The 15468-nt window shown below is 41.2% G+C and overlaps 1 protein-coding gene across 5 annotated transcripts in view; it reads right to left on the bottom strand.

Moving 5' to 3' along the window:
- Positions 1-15468, bottom strand: part of tmem244 (transmembrane protein 244) — a 70686-nt gene that overhangs the window by 17704 nt on the left and 37514 nt on the right. Inside the window, exon 7 of one of the 5 annotated variants that reach the window (XM_080193298.1) lies at positions 4005-4313. The exons of the other annotated variants lie outside the window; for them this stretch is intronic. Within the exon in view, the coding sequence (XP_080049424.1) occupies positions 4288-4313 (26 nt within the window). The 3' untranslated portion in view covers positions 4005-4287. Of the gene's footprint in view, positions 1-4004; positions 4314-15468 lie in introns of those variants that run through there. 5 annotated transcript variants of the gene reach the window in all.

Below are 15468 nucleotides of genomic sequence, written 5' to 3'. Positions count from 1 at the left end.
GCAGTTCAGCTACTTGCCATATAGTTGGTGGCAAGGACTGTGCCCTCATGATGATGAAGTCATGCAGCTTTCAGGAGAGCATCAGAAATCTTGACATGAGCTTTACAAAATATACAGGACTGCTTCAGTGTGCGTCAAGCAGCAGGAGTGCTGTTTAAGCGCCCCAGTAAGCTACTCCATCACATTATGTATGGCAGTTTGGGTTTCATTCTGTGCATGCTGTGTGTAAGCTGCACACTGACGTCATGTCATGAACCTTAACTTAAAAGGATAAACCTTATTACCCAGCAGCTACTCTCTGATTTTCTGTGGAATCACAAATGCAGATGGTACAGCAGAGTACTGCAGAGTGGAAGCATCACGAATACTGCCAGGAACTGCATGATATTTAATGTGTGTCGCACACCTGCTGGATATTAGGAATTGGATTCCTTTCAGTTGTGGTACATCTCAAGGTTGACATGTGCTGCCCACAAAGCAATGCGCATGCAGTTAATGGCACCCTCTATCAGGGGGAAGACTGCAATCTTTGTGAAGCCATTTGCACTCGCTGCCAAGACATATTCATCTCTCTTGGAATACAGAGGCTCAGTGATCTCTCTCAAGCAATAGTGGATGGTGAACTGCAGAAGTCAGGTAAGATCATTGTTCCCTGAATACCCAACGCATTTGCATCCTCTCCTCCTACTGAGAGCCATTCAACCCCTCTCCTCTCCCCCTTTACATCTCCAGCAGTTTTTCCTGCTCTGTGTCACAACCGCTCATTCTTCCTGCCATGCCGCAGTGTAGACCAAGGCGAATGCAAACTATTGCACCCATGTCTCAGAACACACAGTGTGTACAGAATCTTTGAAGTCAGAGCAAAGTCCTTCAGCATGTGCCACATCACTCCCTGTAGATGTCAGCAATGCTAAACAACTTTGAGAACCAGTGAACACTTCTACAACTAAACTGCGATTTGTTGATGTTCCCTCTAAATGGCTTCTCTGCTGCTGAATATGTGGTTGGCTGTGTGTGGTTAGGGAAGGGCAATAATTTGAGTGTGGATCTCCAGAATGGTGCCAATTCAGCGGTACACGCTGACTGGCATAAGGATCTGCATAGCTTTATACCTCCAGCAGATCCTCATTGCATGGGTACCAACAACCCCACCAAGTGTGTGCACATGCACTGCAGATTTCATTTTTGAGTCAAAACAGCACTTGTAGCGCCAAGAAAATGTGCACTGAAGCACTGAATTTGGTGCCCATCATGTTTTCCTATCACATGATTTTAATAATTGTATTACATCTGGCATTGCATACATTAAATTGTACTCACCAGTAAAATGTCACAGCAATGGGTGATTCCATTGATACAAACTAGGATGATGTATAATTTTATTTTTGCTCAGATGTGCATTCTAAACTGAAAGTACTCCGAGTTAAAGGTCATATTCATCCTCTGAGAATTCAACAATGACCTCAATCATATCTTTCGCTGACTCAACAATATTAAATGAAACAGTATCTAAAAAGCACAAACACATTCTTTCTAAAGGTCACAAAGAATAATTTAGCAGGAAGTGACCTGTGTTCTGATCTCTTGTTAACAGTTACAAAATGGTGGTCATTTTTGTGAAAAGATAATACAAGAACACAAGAAATAAGAGCAGGAATAGACTATACAGTCTGTATAACCTGCTCTGCCATTCAATTTGATCATGGTTGATCCTGGCCTTCAGTTCCATTTTCCTCTCTGCTCCCTATATCTCTTAATTCCATTCTGCGTTTAACAATGGAAGTTTCCAGAACCCTCTGGGATGAGAATTCAAAAACTTCACAAACTTTCAGTGAAATTTCTCCTGATTTCAGTCCTGAATGATTGGCTCCTTACCATGACACAATCGTCATCCAGTGCCGTGGTGACAAAAGATCCTTCTGCCACTCAGCAGGAATTTTCTAATGTAATGGCCCAATTGGTCACACAGGTTCCTTCCTTCCCCCAGGTCCCACTCTTTGGCTCCTTGTGTGAAGTTAGCATACCTTTAATAAAGTTTTTTTTAAAATCCTGTTCTCTGCAGTTGTAAGCAGACCTTTTTCAGTTTCCAAGTGTCAATGAGGGGTCTTTTTGTTGCTCCGTCAGTAGCTTAAAAGGTGTCTGTTTGTTTTAAATCTAGGTTGTTTTACAATCCTGCATTGTTAGGGAGGATTGTCATGTGTTTTTGGATAGATTTTCTTTTCTTTCCAATAAATTTAAGGTTTAATTTTCTGTTTGGCTGCAGATGGAGTTGAGTTTTAGAAGGGACAGCAAACTGAAAAGAAGTCTCTCTCTCTCCATGGTTTTGAAAATTTTGCTGGTTATCTGAAAGCAAGATCTTGCCTTTCTGAAAGGGGGAATCTGTGTTGGTGACTGCCTAGAGTCCCTGATATTTTGGGAAGCTGTTCTGACTTCAACCTGTTCTGAATCTATCCAGAGATAGATCATCCAAAAGACTCAAGTCCAGTATCACGTGAGCATTAGTCTTTGCAGTGTTAAACGTGTGAAAATGGTCCTTTGTCTATGGGATTGGTTTGATTGGAACACATTCGATGGATTTGTTAAGGGTTATACATTAAAGTGGTTGTTTTGTTTCTTACTTGTAATTGATAAAAGTTCTTGCTAATGTTCTTATTATATATGTTAACTATATTCTTAAATAAACTTTGTTTGATTAAAAACTCCCTAGTGAGTCATTTAAATCATACCTGTAGTAAAACATATCATGCTTATCCTATCCAAATTCAAGATGCAAAACTTATGATCCAGGTGGGCTCCATAAAATGCTTTGGAGTTTCCGACCTAAACCACAACACTTGCTACCCTCCAATCCTGCTCTTCAGCTCCTTGCTTTTCCCAGGTCTAGCTTCCTGACCTCTTGTTTTTCCTGACTCTTTGCTTCACCAGTGCCTCGATTCATATGTGTGGACCGCTCAGGCGGTTCTCTGCAATATGCACTGGAGAGACTTCCTGCATGATCAGTTTGCTGTGCTTCTCACAATTTGGTTGTGTAAAGAGATGAATTTTCTACAGAAGGACTAGAGGAGGGAGTGTGAGCACGATGACAGATGGGATGATGGTAATGTGAAAATGTCTATGAGAAAATGAGGATTGATAAATGTCCTCTATTAATGGATGCGTGAAATCCGTGAAAAGCATTGCTCTTTGAGTACATGATGCAATGATAAGAGTTTAATAGTGAAGGGAACTGAAAGAGGACTTACCCTGGTGGAGATGATGAGATCATTCACTTGCTTCCTGCACTGCGTGATACTTCTAGTGAGGTTACTAGTCGTGCTGACCACCTGGGCAATGGTCTCCCAGGCTGGGGTGGGTGGGGGAGGTGGAAGTTTGCAGATGTGGTTGGTGAGCTAATACTCCAACTACAGAAACAATTACCCTTAATAATGACTTAACATAACCAATAATCCCACTCTACACGTATAATTTGAAACAGCACTTTCTCCACAGGATTACAGTCTTCATAGAAAACCATCCATAGTCAGTCCCAGCTTCCAGTGGGTTAAGTTCTCTTCAATTCAGTGAGTTACAATGTCCCATGACCATTATAAGATTTCTGATAAATTCCCAAATCAACTACCAGAGATAGGCCCATGACAGAAATTGCTTTTCCTGGCCAAGCTAGGACAAATCTTTAAGTGTCTTTAGATTTCCATGGTATGCATCTCTTCAACTTGAGACTGTCCTCCCTTTGACATTCTGCCTAGTAGTTCACAGAGGACAGCAGCCTTCTCCTCTCCTGCTAACCACATTGGCTGCAACCTTTTGTCTCTGAGACATGTCGCTCTCTCTCACTTTGTTTCTTTTTCTAACTAAAAACTCAGACAGAAAATGTATTCCTTTGTTTCTTGATGTGAACATCTTGCACCTTCATTCTCAGTGAGTCTCAACCTGGGCCCCAGGTCTGCAAGGTAACCAAGCCACAAAGGTTTCTTGTTAGATAAAGCTCATAGCAGACCACATATTTCTCTGTTCAGTACTCCATTTTATCTTGAATTTAAAATACAGTCAAAAACATAACCATTTATAAAATCTTGCACTCATAACAAGAGCTGTAAGAGGTTAGAGTTCAATGAAAGTTTGTTGTTCATGCTGAAGGAGATGATACATTGCCATGTCCATCTGCCTGGATTGCTTCAATCTAACAAGTCATTCATTCTCTATCAGAGTCTGGCAACTAATTCCAAGGCTGCACAGCATACCAACTTCCCCTAGCCACATTTTGCTCAGTTTGTGTGTGACAGATAGTCAGTGTTCTTTTGCCTTGACTCTCCCTGTTTGGAAACACAATACGTTATCAATTACAATAGCAACATTATAGAAGTATCATTCCCTTCTGTAAAAGTAAACTTGCCTGAAGAAATCTGACATTCCAATTTATTTTTGCCAGTAGAGATTAGAAAGAAAATGTATTAGATGTTTTTAATTGGAAATAGTTAAGATTGCAATATAAACTAATGTCAATTGATTGTTATTATAGTGTTGGAATTGGCAGAAATCAATGTAAACAGTGGGTGGAATTTTCTGGTTGTTCTTGCAGCAGGATCTTCCACAGCAGCAAGATCATGCCGCGCGTTTCCTGATGGCAGGGGTGCATAGAATGGGAAACCCCAATGTTGGGCTGCCTACATGGGGTGAGGGGGTGGAAAATCCCACTCAACAGGTCCTATTTTAACCCTTCATACTTACCCTGCAAATCTCCCTGACATTAAGGGGAAATTTAACATGGCCAATCACTTGTGCAAATAGATGAACATTGAGTGAGTTATAATCTTGCCCATTAACTCTGTTTCTCTCTCCACAGTTGAGTGTTTTCATCATTTTCTGTTGTTTCTTTCCCCCAGTTGTTCCCTATCTCCCTTAGCAGGTACCTTCATTTTATTGAACAGCTTAATCCACTTACCACATAAAGACCTCATCTCTAGGAAACATAATCCAAGTAACCCAGTTTCTGAATATAGATCAGTCTCCAAGGCCAGAGTATACTTCCTAAGATGGGACACCCAAAAATAAACACAATAGGGAATGTATGAAACTGAATTCTCCCCTAATAGAGACACGATTTAGCAATGCTTTGTTGTCTTAAGATTCTAAACTCTAAAATTAACAAACCTGCCACCTGTTTGCTTATTTCTTCCGCCTAAAAACTTTTTTCTCAGCTATCTTGCCCTTAAATCCCATTGCTTATCTATTCCCTCTAACCAACCACGTTCACAATTATTTCAATTTAGAATACCTACGGTGCTGAAGGAGGCTATTCGGCCCATCAAGCTTGCACTGACAACAATCCCACCCAGACCCATCCCTGTAATCCTATATATTTACCCTGCAAATCTCCCTGACATTAAGGGGAAATTTAACATGGCCAATCGCCCGTGTCCCTGGCACAGTGAGGTAGCAGGGCTTACCACTGTGCCACCATGCTGCATCCAATTGAAAGCAGCTCTAAATGATAGCAAAGCCTACTGCCTTACTAAAGACAGAATAAACCAACAGCTTGTGACCTGCTGAAATGGAAGTTAACAATTTTCAACTACGAAACAGGCACACAAAACTCGATTTAAAAAGAAATCATGATGCTGAATCCAATCGGTCGATGGGCGGTTAGCAATCATGACTCAGACAAACCAATAGCAAGGAACAAGGGAAAATTTCAGCCAGGTGCATACTGCACTTACTGAAGGTTTCAATGATTTTAATCTTATCGTGGAATTTGAAATATACATACTGCATTCCATTAATGGAGTACACTGAAATAATTAGTTTATAATCTTACTTAGAGATCTGAGGTATGACTCACTATTTAAGAAATTGAACATTGAGCAATTGTAGCAGGAGACTGACACTGAGGCTAGAATTCACCTGACCAGACTAGCTCCTCTTGCCCTGTCCTACATGATTGTGAGTGTTTAATGTGGGATGTCAAAAGGCATCATTGCTTCAAATCATCTCCTATATTTGGTTTTAAATTGCAGGATCAGTGCACTGTGAAAGAGAAAACAGTGACACATTTATCAGCTGCTGGAGCCATTATGGGTGCAAGAATTATAATTGGCCCAGTTCGGGTGAACATAAGCCCTTCTGTGCTTTGAAGATAATACTGGCAGCTCACTACTCCTCGATAATGTGTCCCCATATATTTATTCCTCATCATCAGTCCAGCCTACAGAAATAGTGAGAGTTTAGCCACAGTAGTCTATACAGGCAATCAACCGCCAAAGCAAGATGTCCTCTTTCCTCTATCCTGGATTGATCTCCATTCCCCATACACATGCAGATGATCAATTGAATGGAGGTGATGGGATGGTGGTGAGCAGGGGTATTGTGTAGTGAGGAGCTATGGAAAGAAGGCAATATTCTCCAGCTCCACTGCATTGTAGTTTGATGCTCCAGCATGCAGAGCATCATACCCTGGGGCACAACTTAATTAGCACACACCTAGCATGTTTTAGATAAAAATCATGTAAAACTTTTTTTAAATTTTCAAAATGAGATATAAATTAGATACATTACTATAGTGCATCCTGGTTAGACTGCTTACTTTAGCACAGTGTGTCTGTGATATTGAATTCAGTGGCTGAAGCCCTAATCAAATGCATTGACCTTAATGGTGTTAAACATCATAAGTATTATTGTGGCTATAGCCACGCAGGGGAGTGGTGAGGTGGAGGAATGTAAAATTGTGGTCCATGTTCTGACCAATGTTTATCCCTCAATAACAATTCAAAATTGTTTATCTGGTCATTATCATATTGCTATTTGTTGGAGCTTGCTGTGTGAAAGTTATAGAACCATGCAATTCCTACAGTGCAGAAAGACGCCATTTGGCCTATCGCATCTCACAGACTCTCCAAAAGAGCATCTTCCCCAGGCCCAATTCCTGCCCAATCCTCGTGACCCTGCACATTTACCATTGCTAATCCACCTAACCTCCAAATCTCTGGACTCTAAGGGGTAATTTAGCATGGCCAATCCACCTGACCATCTTTAGACTGTAGAGGAAACCCACACAGAGCAAGCGGAGAACGTGCAAACTCCACACAGACAGTGGATTTGAACCCAGGACCCTGGCGGTGTGAGGCAGCAGTGCTAACCACAATGCCACCATGTTTCCTTCATTTTAGTAGCGATTACACTCCAAAAGTAGTTTATTTGCTGTGAAGCACTTTGGGACACTCTGTGGTCCTGAAAAGCATTGTATAAATTTGCTTATTTCTTTTTTTCTTTGAATGTTGTCTACAAAATGACATCCTATGTGACAAAGGTAAACTTCCCTCCTCATCCTGCTTGACCTGTCTGCAGCATTTAATATGGCTGACCACACCATCCTCCTCAAATGCCTCTTAACTGTTGTTCAGCTGGGTGGGATTGTACTTACCTAATTCCACTTTTACCTATCCAACCATACCCAGGGAATCACTTGCAATGGCTTCTCTTTCAGCTCCCCACTACATCCACTTGTTTTCCTCAAGGATCTATCCTCGGCCCACTCCTATTTCTCATCTTCATGCTGATCTTAAGTGGCATCATCCAAAAGCACAGTGTTAGTTTTCACATGTACACTGACAATACCCAGCTCTACTTCTCCAACACCTCCCTCGTCTCCTCTGCTGCTGCTAAATTATCAGACCCACAGGTGGCCATGCCTTCAGATGCCTAGACTCTATGCTCAGAATGCCCTCCTTACACCTCTCCACATGCTTACCTCATTTGGCTCCTTTAAGCCACTCATTATCCATCACCCAGTATTGGATGACTAGAAATTACTCTCAATTATATATAGTTAAAAGTAAAACCATTGTTTTCAGTCTCCACTCCAAACTCTTTCTCACGGCTACTGACTCCACCCACCTTTGTGTTAACAGCTTGAGATTAAGCGAGACTGTTTGCAACATGTGAGCTGGAGATGATCTTCCAATGTCATATTTATACCATTACTAAGACTGCTTTTTCCACCTCTGTAACATGACCCAACTTTGCCTGTCTCTGCTCCTTTGCTGATGAAACCCTCATTTGTGCCTTTGTTACCTTGTGATACAACTATTCCAACAGACTCCTGGTACCTTCTGTAAACTTGAGGTCATCCAAAAGCCACATCTTAGTTTCATCAAAGTTCTGTTCTGCAACCCCCAGTGCACTCTGATGTCCATTGGCTCCTACTCAAACAACTTGAGATTATAAAATGTTCACCTCGTTTTTAAATCTCTTCCTTACCTCTGTAATCCCCTCCAGCCTCACGATCCTCTGAGATGCCTGCTTTCCTTCAATTAGGACCTCTAGAAGCATCCTAGATTTTAGTCACCCCACTACTGGTGGCCATGCCTTCAGTTGCCTAGAAGCGCTAGAAAACCCTCTTTACACCTATCCACATCCTTACCTCACTTGGGTCTTTTAAGAAACTCATTAACACCTATCTCTTTGTTTAAGCCTTTGTTATCTGACTTAATTTCTCCATGTGGCTTGGTGTCATATTTAGTATTCTAACGATCCTGTGAAGCACCTTGGGGCATCTTATTACATAAATACACAACAGAAATACAAGTTGCAGTAGGTATAGTAGTGGTAGCAGCGGCAGAAGTCATCATACAAACAAAGTCTGTAAATTGTCCAAGTTCTACTATAGGCTGTCATGACCTATGCTATGACCAGAGTAGTCACAAGTAGAGTTGAAAGCTATGGAAATGTCATTGAGCAGTCCTAGTTCTGAATTTATGAATAAAGTTTACAGCCTTGCACCTGTTACATGAAACTGCAATTGTCATAATTCTGTTCATTCACATAATTTATCTACGTTCACTGCGAGATTTCAGTTCTCTTTTTCACAGATCAATATATCTATGTCCTGAGTAAAGAGGAACACATTACCTTTTATTCCCTCGCCCAGCTCATATGTGTGAGTGAGAGGGGGAAGCAGAGAGAGTCAAGTATCTCAGATCTCATTAATGGGGATTCAGTTCCCCCTATCCATGGATTTCCATTTTTTATCAATTCACTATCTCTATTTCCTGAGCAATTTTCCAGCCATTCCATGAAGTTAAATAGCAACTTTATCCACAGAGGTGTATTATGGAGTGTTGGGTCTTACAATGAAAGCCCTAGAAGTGACCACTGGCATTTGTTCAGTTAGTTAATATTGGTTTGGGAAGTGGTAGCTGTGCTGTGTTTGGCTCCGGGTGTCTCTGTAACAATGAGGGAGAATTAGCTGAGACTTCCATTGATCACAATTCAGTGAGTCCATTTGTACATGTGTGGATGCTGACTGAGAATAGCATTGGATTGAGCTGTGCTATCCCCTGTAGTTGAATTACCTGTCAACAGCCATTGTCACTTCAGAAGAATGCGCAAGGAACTGGGTGGCTGTTGATAGTCAGAACAACGTACCATAATATGACTAAGTGATTGAATTTTTTGAGCACGTAATGAAGTGTGTGGATGAGGATAGTGTGGTTGATGTAGTTTACATGGATTTCAGCAAAGCCTTTAGCAAAGTCGAACATGAGAGGCTTATTGAGAAGGCGAATGCACGTGGGATACAGGGTGATCTGATAAGGTGAATTCATAATTGGCTTGACAGTAGGAGTTGGAGGGCGATGACAGATGATTGTTTTAGTGAGTGGACGCCAATGCCCAGTGGCGAACCACTGGGGTCTGTGCTGGGCCCCCTATTGTTCGTCATTTATATAAATGACAAAGATGACTATTTTGGGGGTATGAATAGTAAGTTTACCGATGATACAAAGATTGACTGGGTGACTAACAGTGAGGCTGAGTATTTTGGGTTAAAGGAAAATACAGATGAGATGATCAAATGGGCGAATAAATGGCAGGTGGAATTTAACCCTGAAAAATGTGAGGTGATGCGCTTTGGAAGGAGTAATTTGACAAGGAAATATACTGTGAAAGGTCTGACACTGGGAAGTTCTGAAGAAAGAGGCACCTTGGAGTGTTTGTTCATTGATTGCTGAAGGCAGAAAGGCAGGTTAATAAGGTGGTGAAAAAGCATATGGCACTCTTGCATTTATCAATCGGGGTATTGATAACAAAAGCAGAGGGGTCATGATGGGTTGTATACAAGTTTGGTGAGGCCACAGCAGGAAAACTGTGTACAGTCCTGGTTGCCACATTTGAGGAAGGATGTGAAAGCACTGGAGGTGGTGCAGTGGAGATTTACCAGGATGCTGCCTGGGTTGGAACATTTAATTTATGAAGAACAGTTGGATAGGCTTGGGTTGTTTTCACTGGAGCAGAGAAGACTGAGGGGCGACCTGATTGAAATGTTCAAGATTATGAAGGGCATGGACAGGATGGATAGGAAGCTGCTGTTAATTGAAGGGTCAGTTACAAGGAGACACAAGTTAAAACTGAGGAGTGGGAGGTTTTGGGGGATTTGAGGAGAAACTATTTTACTCAGAAGGCAGCGATGGTCTAGAATGCACTGCCTGGGAGGGTGGTGGAGGCAGGATGCCTCACATCCTTTACAATCTGGATAGTCCACCTGCAGGTGTTCTCCTCACCCGCTATTGTGGTGTTCCACGATCCAAGGTTGCCTGCCGCCTCCATCCTTGCATCTGCACACCATGTTGTTCCAGGTATGTTTTTGTGCCAGCGTGTATCACTGACACTGCGGAGAATCAGGTGTGGGTGGTTGAGCACTTGACACGCCATAACATTCAAGGCTATGGACCAAATGCTGGCAAGAGGGATTAGATGGGCAGGTCAGGGCATTTCATACTTCGGTGCAGACTCGATGGGCTGAAGAGCTTCTGCTGCACTGTAATAATCTGTGATTCTGTGGCTCCAAAGGAGGGAGAAGTTCATAATTAAGTATAGTAGCGTTACAATGTGCTCTTTCTTTGATGAAGAAATTGTTTTGCTTTTTTGAAGTTGGAGGTCAGGCTATGGTGGAATTCTCCCATGCTCCATCCATTCACTGGTGAGCGGAGGGTGGGGTAAGTATTTGTCAAAAGACTCTAAAATTGGTTTTATTCTGTGTGAATTTCTCACAGTATCTTCTGCTTGTGCCTGTCATGGTGAATCGGGAAACTCACTGGAGGCTGGCACAAAACCTATTTGCATCCTGTTAACGGGATGTAGATGAAAACTCAACCACCCACACCTGATTCTCCGCAGTGTCAGTAATACACGCTAGCACAAAAACATACCTGGAACAACATGGTATGCAGATGTCAAGGGTGGAGGCAGCAGGCAACCTTAGACCGTGGAACACCACAATAGCGGGTGGGGAGAACACTTGCAGGTGGACTATCCTGATTCAGTGTCCTAGAGGAGTCCATCTTCCAGCCTCAGAGTGCTCTTGGAGACCAAACGTCATTTTCAGGAGTCTTCTTTCTTCAATAGTGAGTCACTATTGGCCACCTTTTCTATGGGGTGCCCAGATAAGATGGCAGACTACATGCCATCAGGTGTTTTGCTACAGAGTATTGCGCAAAACATCCAATTTCACAATTAATGAGGTCAGAAGATTTGGCACAACTCCGCAGTGGGGAACACTCTATGTTCCTGCATCGCCATTGAACCTATCCTCAGACTAGGAGACTATCCCCCCTTTTGTGTTATCAACATAATGAACTGAGGTTTTCTTCATGGGCTACGATTGTAAATCCCCTTTATTGGAGAAATGCTCCTTAATGAACATGAAGAACATCTCAACTGTAAAATTTCTTAAAAATAAAACCTGATGCAAACGTTTCAAAATATACTTTAAAGAACAGAAATAAAACAGTAAGCAAAAATAAGTATTTCAATTCTTAAAATCTGTCTACAATTCACAGTAACTACAGCTTCACAATAAACATTACATAACTACACCACAAGATGGTACTATTCAGCTCTCATCTATCCTGTTTATGGAAAAGGGGTGATTGTGGTATAGTGATAATACCACTGGACTGGTAATCTGCAGGTCCAGTCTAACACTATAGCGGCACTCAAAGCAGCTGGTGGAATTTAAATTCGGGCAAAAAAAATCAGTGATGGTGGCCATAACAGCTACCATTAAAGCCCTTAAGGGAAGAAAATTTGCTATCCTTGCCCAGTCTAGCCTACATGTGACTCCACACTCACAGGCTGACTCTTAACTACCCTCAGAAATGACATAATAAGCCACTCAGTTTGAGGGCAATTAGAGATAGGCAACAAATTCTGGCCTTGCCTGTGACACCCTCATCCTGTGTAAGAACATAGAAAAAAAAGTAAATTAACTTCCTATTGAACATTTAACATTTTAACACAAAAGTCACTAATTTTTTTAGTTTTTGCACTTCATAGCTATGTGAATATTACTTTAAATAGTAATAAAGGGGTGATTTTGATGTTTATGTAGCAAGGGATCGTGGGGAAGTGAGGAGCTGGCTGATAGACCAGCAGTGAGTCATAGCCAAAGTGGCATGGACAGGCTTAGTCCACTTCAAGCATATTCTACATGCCCAGTCTCTCTAAAGGGAAGAAAGCCAGTCAAATTATTTTGCACGTAAGCATCGTTTTATGTCACACTTTCAAGCCAACATTTAAAATAAAAAGTTACATGCCAACATGGCATCATATTGTAGTTGTAGACTTGAGCCCATCGATAGAGCTGCTGTAATCTCCTTGGCTGCTCTTAAACCAAAAGTCTCATCTGCTGCATGCAGTTTTTGGGGCAGGAAATCAGTTTAAGGAAAGTACAAGAAACAAATTGAAATTTTAAAATTTAAATTGTAAATTAAAAAAAATATTTTTTTGCTGCAAAATAATAAATAAATGTGCCCCTAGTTACTTCCTAGTCCATACTTCTTCTGACTCAGTTCTAAGGTTATTTTGTCTTACTTATCATGTGTGACACTGAGATTTTCTATTGTCAGCACAATAATACTAAACTCTTATGTGTATCACACACTCTTTGCACCTTACTTGCTTCTTGTAACACTCTCGCAATCACACTTTCCCTGTTATGCTCTTCTAGCTGATTTTGATATTACCAGAGATCTGCTAGTAATAATCATTGCTTTTTCCATCCAGCTGCCAAATCATAGACATTTACCCATCTTTTTCAATATCAACTACATGAGTGAAGGTTCTTTTTTTTTGATTCCAATCTCCCCCACCCCCAACACACCACAAAAGAATTATCAACATTACACAAGCAATGGCAGGCAGAGTCCAATAGTTCATGTTTGTACTTATATTTGACTGGTTTTGCTGCAAAACTATTTTGTTCTAGCATTCTAGTTCCTTTATCGCTTAAATTTAAACACTTCAGTGCTTTAGTTATTTTACAAATGTCCTTTCCTATCACAGTTTTTCCTTGGATGTTTGTAAATTATTATACCTTGTTTAAATAATCATTGGCAGTGCCAACTGGAGTTTTTAATTATATTGTTTATTTTTAATACAGGTTAACTTTATATATTTATAAGTTTTGATTTGTTGACTCCATTATTATGGCTGTTGCATAACAAGTGCTTTTGCCGTTGTACTAAAATGAGCAATTTCTGTGAATTACGATGTCACAACTGCAGAATATAAGGAGGGAAAGTAGAGTTGAGGATTATCAGATTAGTTCAGTCATGATCTCACTGAATGGCAGAGCAGACTCAATGGGCCAAATGGCTTACTACTATGTCTTATAGACTTATATGTTTAATCAGGTTATCAAATGATTTGTTAAACTCAACAGGATTTTTGCTAGTTTTCATGTATTTTGATGAATCTTTTTATTTTTCAGGTTAGAGTTTAATTATTGGAAGAAAGCAGACGCCAATGAAGGATGCTATCCTTGTTCCCTATTTATGATTCAATAGAAGAGATTTCTAAGGTGCTAAGTGGTTTCAACATCCTGGGGGTTACCATTGACCAGAAATTGAACTGGACTAGCCAGAAAAATACAGTGGCTATCAGAGCAGGTTGAAGGTTAGGAATCCTCCTGATCCCCCTCAAAGCCTGTCCTCCATTTACAAGTCACAAGCCAGGAGCATAATGGAATACTTGCTGCTTGGCTGGATGAGTTCAATTCCAACAACACTCAAAAAGCTCAACACTGTCCAGGACAAAGCAATCTACTAAATTGCTACCCCTTCCACAAACATTAAATCTCTCTGCCACCGACAAATAGTGGCAGTAGTGTGTACCATCTACAAGATGCACTGCAAGAACTTACCAAGGTTACTCAGGCAGCACCTTCCAAACATAAGATCATGACTATCCAGAAGGACAAGGACAGCAGAGATTTGGAAACACCACCATCTGGAGTTTCCCTTCCAAGTAATTCACCATCCCATCTTAGAAATGTAGCAATGTTCCTTCACTGTTGATGGGTTCAAATCCTGAATTTCTTTCCTAACGGCGCTATGAGTGTACCTACGCCCCAGGGACTGCAGTCGTTCGAGAAGGTTGCTTGCCACCATCTTCTGGAGGGGGAATTAGGGATTGGCAATAAATGCTGGCCTAGCCAGTGATGCCCACCCATATCCTGTAAGTGCATTTTTAAAAATCATATTTTGGCATCTTTCTTAAGATTCTTTTGTATTTGTTCTCAAGTGATGCAGGAAGTTAATACGGTATTGGATCTAACTGTCACACTCTGCCAGGCTAGTTAAATGCTTGAAAAGGGATGCCAGGATTGTCAAGTGAAGCAACTTTCTTCGCATCCAACAGATGCAACAGAACCTCTGCTTTGTAATCTAAGGTGATGGCTTTTCCATTACAAGGCTCAATAATTAAAAACATACAGTTTTTTGCCTCTTGGAAAAAATAAAATATACTTTTGAAATACTGACAGCCTTGATAAAAAAACTTTTCCCTCTCTATATGTTCACTTACCTACAAGTGGGGATATCCCTTTAAATTTTAACAATTATTATGCCCTGACAGGGCTGAGAATGGCTGATTCACCTGACGAACGAGCAGCGCTCCGAATGCTAGTGGCATTTGCTACCAAATAAACCTGTTGGACTTTAACCTGGTGTTATGAGGATTCTTACTGGGCTGAGAACCACAAGATAATAAGATATTTATTGGCCAACTCAAAAAGTTCCAGGAGTTCAGCCCAGTGAGAAAACATCTTAATGCCTGTGTGCTATGTGCAGAGCTGTACCTTTGGATTCATAGGATCCCCACAGTGCAGAAGGAGGCTATTTAGTCCATCGAGCCTGCACCAACAACAATCCCACCCCAGGCCCTATCCCCATAATTCCATGTGTTTACCCTGCCAATCCCCCTGATATTAGCGGCAATTTAGCATGGCTAATCAACCTAACCTGCACATCTTTGGACTGTGGGGGGAAACCAGAGCACCTAGAAAAAACCCACACAGACACAGGGAGAATGTGTAAACTCCACACAAACAATCACCCAAGGCTGGAATTGAATCTGGGTCCCTGGCAGGAAATATCACTTTTGGACAAGGATGCCAGGATGACAAAGCAAATTGAA

This window comes from Carcharhinus amblyrhynchos, chromosome 7 (genome assembly GCF_965287045.1).
Source record: "Carcharhinus amblyrhynchos chromosome 7, sCarAmb.v2.hapA, whole genome shotgun sequence".
NCBI lineage: Eukaryota > Metazoa > Chordata > Chondrichthyes > Carcharhiniformes > Carcharhinidae > Carcharhinus > Carcharhinus amblyrhynchos.
Note: the sequence above shows the minus strand (reverse complement) of the source record. Positions and strands in the feature narration are given on the sequence as shown.